This window comes from Pterocles gutturalis, unplaced genomic scaffold (genome assembly GCF_000699245.1).
Source record: "Pterocles gutturalis isolate BGI_N339 unplaced genomic scaffold, ASM69924v1 Scaffold49459, whole genome shotgun sequence".
Taxonomy (NCBI): domain Eukaryota; kingdom Metazoa; phylum Chordata; class Aves; order Pterocliformes; family Pteroclidae; genus Pterocles; species Pterocles gutturalis.
Window position 1 is genome coordinate 10,183 of NW_010135068.1, and position 12,069 is coordinate 22,251.

Genomic DNA, 12,069 nt, shown 5'->3' on the forward strand with positions numbered 1-12,069 from the left:
TGCTCAAAACAGCCAGCCATTATAGAACACTGTCTGTCTTTCATAACATGCCAGCAGAAATCTCGTGAGGATGGTCCTAGCTTAGCTTGCAGCCAGATTTCTACCAACCATTTTACTGCAGGGGTAACAAGGAAAAGCTGTCATTCTGTACCATCACTCTCATGTAATGAGTCTGGGGGGGAATGTTATTTATGTGGAATCCTTTCTGCCGAGAGCACAAAACCTGCCGCTGACCCTGACATAAGTAGGCACAAAGCCACAGAAACCAGGGGAAGTTACACAAGGGTGCAGAACTGTTTATGGAGCCAGACCACACACTGGACCCAATGTTGCCTCGTGGGCAGTAGGTGGGGCTTTCGGCATTTGCGTGGGAGCTCTCCAATGAGACCCGGAGAACAAGGCTACAACCTTCTGGTTTTCATAACAGCATCTCCCCTCCAGTAGGGCTGAGGCATGGGCGGAGCTTGATGAAACTCAAATAAACACTGACACACAGCATCTTGTGAGTATGTGCAGCCTCAGAAGGACAGACTGCAGTAGCTAAAAGGATAAGGACAGCTTAAAACGTAAGTATGTCTACTTTCTCCACTTTCTTAATATAATTAGGAGCCTGTGGAATGGTACATTCCAGCTATACTTACTCGTGGCATCCGTATAACCTGCAAAGATGCCTGCTATGCTCTCTGTCCCTTTGGCCCGTGTGTTAACAGCTGCAGAAAAAGCCTAGGCACCCTACAGTCATATTTATATGAAGAGATGGAAATCTCAAAGCTCAGCTTTCCTACAGATGTAGAAATGAATTCAACTGTAAATATCTGGAGTAGTCTTCTCAGTTTGTCTTCCCCCCCACCCCCAGCATTGTTTTATGTAATTCAAAAATATTTCTCACGTGCAGTCACCAACAGCACTGGCCACAGTTACACAAGACAGAGCTGTGAGAGATCTAAGTTACAACAAGGTGTGTCAGGGAGGGGTTGGGATTGTCGCGTACATAGAGAAGCCAGCTACTACAACAGCATGTGCTGAAATGGAGGAACGTTTACTTCTCTGCTTTCTAACATACCCAGGGAACAGGTGAAGAGGAGAAATGTGTTTTCTATCACTTTGTAGCAAGGAGAAATAGAAAGTGACAGCAGAGCAGCAGCATTTTTGCCTTTGAAACAGCAAGGGATAAAATATTGTAGGACGTTTCAGTGTAACTCCTCACATTCACTTCTAATAAAATGACTGAATTCCTGCTTTATTGTTATGCTTTGATGATTTGTAAATACTACTGACAAGAGGTGTATGAGTACCACTGTCCACTTTGGGACTGTGCAGCAGCCTCTGGTGACCAGTCATTCTGGTAAAGACTGCTGAAGATGGTGTATCTTCAGGCTGGGACAGGGAGGGTGACAGTGCCTCCTGTTAACTGCTGGCACCAGTCTCCTGCTCCGTGGTTCTCTGATCTTGCCTTACTCTAGGGCGACAACTTAAGGAGCTGCTAGAAAAAGCTCAACATGCTCTGTGCACTACTTATTTTAAGGATTCTAAGTGAAATCGGTGCCAGCAGGTTTTTTGGGGTGTTGTTTTTTTGATAAAATCTTTTCAACCTCATAGATCCCAAAGAGAAAACTCCTTGTAGCCACCTTTAAACCAGGGTACAGAAGAGGATTAACAGTATTCAACAGTATTGTACATGTCATAAGAAAATGAAAACAGATAAGACAGTGGTCATGTACCGCAAAGGCAGGTCTCAATTTTATAAAAGAAGACATGGTACAAAAACAGACATTCACAAATATGCTAAAGATGGCATACCTTAAAGACCTTACCACTAGAGGTGGGATGTGCTGAGAATTGCAGCTATGCACCTTTAATACTAAAAGCCCATGAAAAAAGTAGAGCCACGAGTGACAGAGCAGCAGCTTTTCATTGTATGGACAGCTATGAACAGCTGCAGCTGAGAAATGAAAAATAACCTCAGAGTTTGTTCTGTAACCCGAGAAACATACGATGAAAAGACAATGTACTATGATCTAAGAATTGAGATAACTGATGAATTCTCTACATGCTGTCTTTGCAACTTGAAGTGCAAAGAACATCATAATACAATAGAAAGCAGAGACGTTCTCAGGACGTAGGGTTGTGCACTACCATCTGCCTGGTATTGACAAAAATAATAAATGAAGGCTCCTAAAATCTCAAGACTTTTCACCAGATGTGGTTATTTCAATAGTGATTTTGATAATTTTCCCTTGCTTTACTTTGGGACAGTGAGAGAAAGTTGAGTGTTTTCATGTTTTCAGCCTTTTCCTTCTGTGTGAAGGCTACCTAGGAAAGTAGCTACGTATTCATAAGTGCAGAAAATCTCACCTATTCATAGGACTCTGGGGCCAAAGGCCTTTAAGAAAGGCATCAGCTATTACAAGAGGCCCATTGAAGTTACAGACATAGTCAATAATACCAGAGCACCCATCCACACCAATACCTTTTCATCCAGGAGCAAGTTGGCTGAACTCCTCAAGTCCTTTTTACTTATGCATTTCCACAAAACTGCCATTTGCCGAACCTCAAATCCTCTGTTTTGTGGACAAAAGTGAAGGCAGCATATCCTGGAAGATGAACACTCCCACATCAGCCTAGAGGTACTTCTTGGTCCTGGTTCTCTGTTGGTTCCTTCAGGGCTAAAAGAATTTCAGCCCTTATTGAGTGACCAGGGATAAGCAGTGTGAGCCAGTTTCAGGGACAATTGCCTTTTAGAAAGCACCTGTCTTTTGCCTGAACTTCTGCAGTCACTTCTCAATGTAGCAAGTATTACCGAAAGGCTGGAGACCAGAGGCTGAAGATAAACTCTTGACAATAGGCAGAAAAGCCCTAGTTCTTTCTTCTGCACCATTTATACTGCATGGATTGGAGAGGCCAATGAACTGTGTCTTGTCTTTCAGCTCTGGCAAGATGATCAAATCCTTCAAGCAAACATTTCTGTCCCTGGATCTGCAGTCCCCTCGGTGGAGCTCAGGAGAAACGATGGTAACCACTGAAGGCCAAGGGGGAACGGAGGGCTCTGCAGGGCTAAGGTGGATTTGGGATTTCCAGACCGATAAGAATGGAAGACCTGGGAAGTGTTACTAGACACTGGTGACACCTAATTGCAACCTATTTACAAGCTTTGAGGAGCTCAGCCCAAGGCAGAACAGCATAGTTTTGCTGTCTGCATCAGTTTGGCATTGGGGGTATGCCTAGAGTCTGCAGCAAAGACCTCAGTGCAACAATATTTTCATGCCAATTTGGAAAATTGTCATTGTTAATATTCATCTCATGGTTACTTTGCTGCCTTTCAGACAAAGGATTATGAACTCCGTCAGTATGAGACAGCAAAGTGGGTCAGCACAGTCATTCCGGGAGAAACCCAGAAGGAAGCAATGCGCCAGGGCTTCTGGAAGCTCTTCCACTACATCCAAGGAAAGAATGATAAAGGTATACGTGCTGGTTTTGAACAGCAAGAAGCACCCATGGCAGACAAAGCTGCATAATAAGACAGCAGATGAGCTGTGGAACAAAGCATGTTCCCCACCCTGGTCTAACACCCATGTGCTTCCTTGAGGCTGCTGCTTTGGTTTCTGCTTTCAGGATGAGTCTGCATCACCCTTTACTGCAGCATTCAGGCACTATCTTTGCTTGCAGCTTAAGACAACTTTTTTCCCCTCTCCTCTAGAAATAAAGATTGACATGACTGTGCCAGTGACATGCCTGATAAAATCTGGCTGTGCAGACTTCAAGATCTCTTTCTTTGTGCCTTTTGAACACCAGGACTCTCCACCACAGCCCACCGACTCGGATGTGTTTGTTGAAGAGCGGAAGGCAGCACCCATCTTTGTCCGGTAAGCAGCATCGGCACAGCTGACACTAAAGGTGATTTTTAACTGTGGCTATACCCTGCTGTTCAGAGCCTTGACTAGCAAAACCTGATCATTTGGAAATATTTTTATGCTTGGGTGTCTTAGTAAGAACAAAGAGAAATGACCAAGTGTTGAACCCTTCATTTTTTCAGATTCTTGAATATTGCATTGAGTGGGTTTTATAGAAATGCAGCCTGCAGAATCCTCTTGGACACATTCTTTGCTACAGAACACCTACATAACTCTTCTACCCCCCTCTATTTGTAGTCTAAAACTCCCACAAAACCTCAGTGGCAGTTCTTTATTACCAGAAAAGCACTCAAAGCTACACTTGCCCTCTCTGTATGTACTAAACCACAGGCAACAATGTGTCACCTAGTACCCTCAGAACTGCTGGCAACTTAGTCTTTTTAAATCCTTTTAACATAGCATTCAAAACATACACTCCCCAACAGCTAGTTCTGCAGTTTACCTAAAAACAACCACCTGCATCTGAAGTGCTCAAACACTACAAGCTTTGCAAGCCTGCAGTTTCCTTCTGTGAAAATAAAGCAGGGGCTTGAACTCTTAACAAAAAAGTTTCTCCCTTTTCACTTTTTCCAGGTCCTTCGGTGGATTTGCCTCCCCAGAGAAATATGCTGAGGAAGCTGAAGTCTTGGCCAGAATCTTGAGAAACAGAGGCCAACCGTTCCATGAAGACTTCTTCTATACTGCAGGCTATGACAGTCCCTTCAAGCTCTTTAACAGGCACAATGAAGTGTGGTATTTTAAAAAGTAATATGGTGGGGGGGATATTAAGAGGCTACTAATCAGCTCTGGATGAACACAGACCTTACTAATGGCTTTTGCTTTAGTGCAGAAGAGATTTAATATGCACATGGACACAGGATCATGTCTAATTTTCCCTAGGATGAAATACTATTCTGGCTAAAAATATTTCAGCTCTTTCTACAACATGTAATTTAAATTCAAGTAGATCATACCAACTGGAGTGGGAAGGAGATATAACACTTATTCCTCTTAGTGAAAGTTTCTAGGGGGCACTAGTAATATGAAAATATTCCTGCAGAACAGTTTGGGTGTCTAGCTTTACTTCTCATTAGAAGTGCTACAGCAATAGCTCAAGTGTTATGGAGAATGAGTTCTTCATAGAGCTGACTTTTCCCATTATGTGTCTCCTGAGACAACAGAAAGATAGGGGAAATTAAATGAATTTTTCCAAAGAAACCCCCATTAATGAGTTTTGGGAAGCAGCAATTCTTTAGCAGGCCCTAGTGCCTCATAAGCAGTAACTTTATTTTTAAAAATAGTATTATCAAAATTCCCCACCTCTCCAACTTTTTTTTTCTCCTCATGGAGGCTGGATGCTGTCTTGCTCCAGACTAATGCCAGTGACTGAGTCCAGTGGAAAAGGGTTCAGAGTGTCCAAGCTGTATGCTTATTCTGTGCACATCACTGGCACCTGAACACGTAATACCAGACTTAACACGTAATACCAGACTTACTGGTGGCCTGTTAATTTTAGGAGCAAATACACAAGTAATAGTGTTTAGCTCTCACCTAGAAAACACTAATTGCTACTTCAATTATTTAGCTTTGTCCAAATCTCAGTCTTGGTCAGGTCAACTGCAGCCCGCACACGAGCAACACCTCACACCCAACCTAGAAGACACTTGCAGGACTAGCATTTAAACTAGTTTAGTCTCTGCTCTAAACCAAGCATTTGAAGCTTTTCTAAACTAGCCTAGAGCTGGTTTACAGCAAGGTATTCCAAGTCAGAAAGCAGTCCACAACAACAGGTAGAGTTTACAAATTTTTATTGATTCCAATCAGTATCAGGCAAACATTACCAGTATGGTAAAAAAAAAAAAAACTTTGCTTTTTTAATGCTGTTCATGCAAGTGTAACCCATTGTTCTGCAATCTTCCACCTATTAAGACAGACATAAGAACCATTATAAGGCACCAAACCAGCACAAGAAGCTTACTGGGAACCACTCAGACCTTGGATAATTCATCTCTGTTCAGAGAGAGAGTTCAAGCTAAGGTTATCATCATTTGTTCCCACAAATAAATTTTGTCACTACTACAGTTACACTCACCTTCTTGGCTCTTCATGCAGTAGTTTCAAAGTTGCCTCTTCACCTACAGCAAGAAACCACAATTAACATACGCAGTAGCAAAACTGCTAAAAGTTCCCCAGCAGCTTTGTAACCTCAGAGAAAAGTGGAACGGAAATTGTAATATCACAGTAATTCATTTGGCAGAATCAAATTTCATCAGTGGCTACAAATTTTCTCAGTTTTTAACAGAATTCATCTGCTGTGTTGTCTTACCGAGTGAGGCTGCAGACAGCACAGTCCTTTCCTGAGAAAGAGAGAAGTTGTTTCACAATAAGACATCACTATATGTAAGTTCATTTATCTCTGAAATTCTATTCACTGAACTAATTTTACCCACAAGGAGGCTGCAATTCAGCTAGCAACTGACAAGAACTTCAACTTGCAACACCCAAACAGGATATACAAAGCTCACAAATCCTAACTCAACTGGAAATACAAAATTACTAATATTGGAAGAATTGGGGAAAAATACAAAGCTGCCACTCACTTTGCCATCCTGTCTCTCTCCAACAGAAAGTTGTATTCAGTGAGTTTTGATTCCTAAAATACAAGTCCCATAGAAATCACCGTGAAAACCTAAGCTTAAAAGTGAGAACCAGTCTGCTGGAAGAAACAGGTTTGTACAGCAATCATGTAGACCTTTATCTGAAATTTGTGTACAGCAAACATACCCAAGATTGGCAAAAATTAGTGACAACCACAGCATATAGGGTTGGTGTTTTGCCTTTTTTCTTCTTCATTCAAGAGTACAGCGTTACAGTGTCAGTTCACAGACTAGCCACATACATGAGCTACGAGTTGTGACAGGCATTATGTCTGCTGCTGTGCATCCTGCTGTGCTACACTATCAATGCTGTACTGGCTAAGCGGTCTCCACTGATTCAGCTCCTTTGCTATTTCCACTGTGTGAAGACATACAGCAATAAAACCCCAGTTTCAGAGCCACTGAGGCCACATCTTCTGTTCATACCAACAGAACTCTATGAAGTTTACACCGAGTACAGTTCAGGAATTGTCAGGGTACCCGCACAGAAAGAGCCCTTCCCTTTCAAGTAAAATTCTGAATTACTTAGAAGCGCATTCTCGCTTCAAGCCCATCATGTTTACTCCCACAGTAGCTGAGTGGGAGAATCAGAATACAACCACAGAAGACAAATCAGATCTATTGTAGGACTAATTTTAGGCACCGCTATCCAGGCATTTAGCACACAGACAGTATTCCAGTAATTATCAAACCCTACGTACCCTACACTTACCTCAGACATAAGTCTTGTTTTTCCACACAAACACCCAGGAGCTTTACTCTGTAACAAGTGAAATTTTATTAACACACTCTCCTCGGCAGTGCCTGAAGAGTTAGCTTGAATGCGTGTACTGTTTCAGTGCAAGAGTCCTCCTCAGCCTCTTTCAGAGAGATTCCCATTGCTTAGAATTCATCACCAACAGTACAAGCTTGGAGGAGCTTAATGTTTTGTTACTTTTGTTTCTGCATGGAAGAGGACCTGACCTCAGCATTTCAGACCTCACCCCCAGACACATCTTCATTCACATCACATAAAAGCTCTGACCTAGCCATTGCAACAAATAGTTTACCACTATTTAAGATCAGAGCTACTCCCTGCAAAAGCCCACTAGTTAATTTAACCCGTAAAAAGCTGAATAGCAAATAATTGCATTGGTTTGCGTCAGAACAAGCTCTGCACTGCCAAGTGACCACACATTCATTCTTATCAGCTAGGAACTCCAGCAGTCTCTAGCAGTCACATTCTTTCAACTGGTCCACACTTTTTCAGTTACAGAAAGCAATTAACATTCTCAACTAGTAAAAAAAAAAGTCTTACAGCAACCAAGAAGCAAGCAGCTTACCAACTAAGAAGCATCTGTCAAATAGTATCCAGCAGTTCTCCCATTCTCAAATCTAGGTAGGATACACATAAGAAAATGAAATGTCAGTCCAATGCTGATGTTACTCGAGAGCTGTGTTAAGACTTCCAGAAACTTCTTTGGCCATTACTGTTACAATCATCACCGCATCTATCACTGTCTTTGGTCATGAGGCACGAGATTCAGTCCCTAGCACCTTGGGTCAGTAAACCCTGCAGGGCTGCTGGTAACCTGTGATCTATTGGTAGAGGGAAGAAAATCCTCCAGGAACCTTCCGATTAATGCTGCAGCTCCAGTGCAGTTAGAGGCCGGCACCAATTAACCTCCCCACCACCCATCAGGCAGTTCTGACCAGTCGTACGCATTTGCTGGCAACTTACTTTTCTGGCAGCACTATCAACTGCAGCACTTGGCAGCTCCACTGCCCCAGCCCTGGAACAAAGCAAAGCATCAGGAGAGCAGAGGCGAGCACACGAGGATGAAGTCTAGTCAGGTGCCTGACATCAGATAGAGCTAATTGCAGACCTCCATGATTGAAGTCAAGGCAGTCACATCTCATCACACAGGCAGCTCACACTGTCAGTCACGGGACAGCTATCTGTTTTAGGCTGAGGCTGCTACGGGCTAGAGGGCAAATATGCTAATAGTGCTGTCAGAGCAACTTCATGAGCTCACAGGCACACAGTGAAGTTTAGCACAAACCAGCCTGCCAAGGCTGGGCCTTATCCAGCAGTTCCCCCCTTAAGCAGCCTCCTGTTTTTTCTGAGATGCAAGCAGCAGCCAGCACCGGCCCATTGCACCTCCCCCTCCAGCCTACATGCAGTTAAATACTTCACTTCTAAGCATATTTTTTTAATGCCAATACTTGCAAAGTTACAACAAGTACTTACATCACAATGAGAAGCACTTTGGAAGCCTGCAAAGAAAGACTTGCTGTTAGATAGGGTCCAGGAGAAAGTTTTCACGTAAGAACAACTCCACTGAAATACTGTATCAGCATTTGGTCAAGTTTTATCCTCATTGGGATCAGAGACCTGATTCAACATCATCTACAGTAGACTGCAACACTCCTGCCCCCTTCCACAAGAGGGGTGTAAAGCCATCTCCCAGCACTCTCCCCAACACCCTTGAGATGTGAACTCCTCAACTCCAGGGACTGCTGAAACTGCAGAAAGGAGCAAACCTCCACATTGCAGAGTTCAGTGACATGAACTTTGTCTAAACATCTCAGTTGGCCTAAACTAGGAAAAGAATTTCCAAAAATAAATTCATAGTAATGCCACATTCATCATTTAGGCTCAACAGGTCCATTCTAGAAATCTTTAGCACAACAAAACAATTACTTTATACCATTTAGGGTACTAGTATCTTTGCAGAATAGCCAAATGCAATATCCATCTAAAAAAGGTTTTGCAATTACCTTCAGTTGTGGAGGCCATCTTCACCAACATCAGTAACAAATGAAATAGCTTCTCACACTGGAGGCACAGGTATCCTCTGTCCAGGGCAGCCTGGAAAGCAACAAAACACTTCTAGAGCTTGGAGCACTAACACCGGATCAACCAAGATTTTGTGTTACTGAAATAACATATTCTGCTGGTTTTGTGCTTAATTTCACAAGCACAGCCTACTCTTTATCCTTCTATTGAATTTTTAATGTTTAGCCTATTTACTGATCTTCTGAGATAAATTTTATTAAACACATTTATGAAGCAAAAGAAATAAGTGTTTCACCCCCAGCTTTCCAGACGAATTGTCTGGCAAACTTAGCCTAAGGTACAGGAGGCTGCATCAGACAGGAGCGAAAGACAGTACCAGTGATCACCACGGGTCATCTGCTGAACTATGCTGTCATCACACACAGCCTTTTCACACATCAGGATATCAATTAGTTTTTACAGATGGAGGCAACACAATAATTACCTTGCACAGCTTACAGCTTCATCTTCCCATGCCTGCAATAAAAGAAGAAAAAAAAAATCAGATTCCCTCAGCCTTTGTGCCCAAGCCTACAGCTCCTCGCAAGAGATCACAAGAGCTAGATACATCAGATAGGAGCGAAAGACAGAGCTGTTCTACACAGGATATTCTGCTGAACTATGCCATCATCACTGTATCTGCTTTGGAAGAATAGTACCAAGCAATCACCTCTTGTGACAGCTTTGAAAAATGGAAGTTCTCCAAATAAAACCACCATTCAAGAGTTTCTGAATACTAGCAAGGATCAATTGTTTCGGGGCACTGGTGGAAATTAACCCTGAAGTATTTCTCTCCCATTTTACACATCCCACCCTTTCCACCGCAGTGCTTCAACAGCTCCATGGAAGAAACCCCTACACAGACTACTGTTTCTCACCAGGTGATGTTTCTTCGGCAAGCCTTCCAAGCGTACAATTCAAACCCTGGAAGAAAAAAAGCTTATGAATAATATATTCAGAAGTCAAAACATCAAGGGGAATTCTAAGCTGTTGTGCCTCAGAGAAGAGCCATGGTGGTAAAAGTGCTCATCATTCTCTCGGTCAAGAGTAGCAAATATGTGTCATCATTGTGGCACCAGAGGGAAAACTTAGCTCAGGGAATAAAGTCTGCCTACTGATGTTATCAGAACAAAACATGATGTCTTGACAAACACTAAGCACCATTTTACACTGAATTTTCAACAAAATTTTTTACCTTGTGAAGTAGCGTCAAGTCTCCATATCCAGTGGCTGATCTGGAAGAGATACAACTGCTTCAGACACTCGTAGAACTAGGGGGAGTACCTCTGGCAGTGACACAGCACAGAGCAAAGCCTCAGCACAGAGTTTTCAGAAATCACTTCTGTCCACTACTCTTATACTGAAACCATCACAGGCTCTCTGATTTATTTCTCAATCCTGATAGTTTCTTTTTGAAACATGTGTCAGGCACATGTCCAAACAACAAACTGTTTATATTGTTGTGGATGGTGGGGCAGCAGTGACAAAGGATAAAGGTATCTAGGTGCTACTGTAGTCTGCTTGGAGGCTGGATTAGCAGTTCAGAAACAGGAGCCACACATCCACTTTGCAGTACAAAGACACAGGTGACTCTCCCAGCAGAAGAGCCAGGACAGCCTGCAGAGGCACCAGAGGCGATAACTGGATTACAAACACAGGTCTTATAACTTCCTGAGATACAGGAGTACTCTGGGCTAGTTGCTCCAAGTGTACCTACACCTTAATTCTCAATATTTCAGAAGCAGCACCTACCTGTTTCAATGCCATAAGAGAAGGAAGAGCATAGTCGATGCATCTTAAACTGAAAACAGGAAAGTATCTGTCAGTTTTTCTGCAAAGAATGAAGATGTTCACACATTCTCTTTTGAAAAATGCAAGTAAAATTCAAAACAATGTCCTGAACCTTACAGCAAGGCTCTCTGATGCAATCCACACTTCAGCTCTTTTGAGACACAAGGCCACAAAAATAATTGCTAGCCCATATTTTTAAGCAAGACAGAACGACTAAACTTCTTTAAGTACCACATCAGCCCTGCAGCCAGTACCTTTGCTTGGCTGCTCAGCGAGGCCAGCATGGCGTTTCAGTCATGCCAGATCCCTTATTACACACTGTTCCGTGCCCAGCTCAGATATGTTGGCATTCATCACCCTCTCAGATGTCCCTACCAACATAGTTCTCATCATGCGCAGGCACATGGAAGCCCAAGTGAGCTATCATCCTGCTTTGTCAACACGGGGCCTTTCAGTGTAACACTTGGAAAGCTAACTATGCCGCAGAGCATGTGGTTTGGGTAAGGCTGTCTCCTCATTCAATACAATACAGTATTCTGCACGGGACAGCCTCCACCTTCCCCACAACGAAGGGCTCTTCCAGTATCTGCTTCTGAGCATTAATTTACAGAGGAGCAGGCAACACTTAACCCTAAGGCAACACGTACGTTTTGAACACACACCACTTCCCATTTACTGGTGAAAACTACCTCTCTAAAAGCCTAGTGCAAAGTGGGGGAAAAAAAGAGGGAAATCTAGAGCTGATCTCTGCAGCTACCACACCCCCTCCCGCCATCTTCCAGGAGCATTTCCCATGAGAAAACGGCTTCCAGGCGAGACCCGGCCATGCGGGCTGAGCCCTGCCCCTCACCCGAGCTCTCACTCCTCCAACCCGAGCGCAGGCCGCGGGCTCGCTCTCACCCTGCCCTCCCCA

At 43.2% G+C, this 12,069-nt stretch overlaps 1 protein-coding gene across 1 annotated transcript; it reads left to right on the forward strand.

The window, feature by feature from the left end:
- The first annotated feature begins 384 nt into the window (after window positions 1-384).
- On the forward strand, window positions 385-4,757 carry HEBP2 (heme binding protein 2). The gene is made up of 5 exons (XM_010081772.1): window positions 385-566; window positions 2,928-3,012; window positions 3,324-3,459; window positions 3,698-3,863; window positions 4,485-4,757. Exons 2-5 carry the CDS (start codon window positions 2,938-2,940, stop codon window positions 4,657-4,659), a joined length of 552 nt encoding a protein of 183 aa, XP_010080074.1. The 5' UTR covers window positions 385-566; window positions 2,928-2,937; the 3' UTR covers window positions 4,660-4,757.
- The last annotated feature ends 7,312 nt before the right edge of the window (window positions 4,758-12,069 follow it).

Excerpts from the sequence above, each read along its gene's own strand:
- HEBP2 (XM_010081772.1), top strand. The coding sequence starts at position 2,938 with ATGATCAAATCCTTCAAGCAAACATTTCTGTCCCTGGATCTGCAGTCC. Across the intron at positions 3,460-3,697 it reads CCAAGGAAAGAATGATAAAG|AAATAAAGATTGACATGACT; the intron begins GTATACGTGCTG and ends CCTCTCCTCTAG. Across the intron at positions 3,864-4,484 it reads GCAGCACCCATCTTTGTCCG|GTCCTTCGGTGGATTTGCCT; the intron begins GTAAGCAGCATC and ends CACTTTTTCCAG.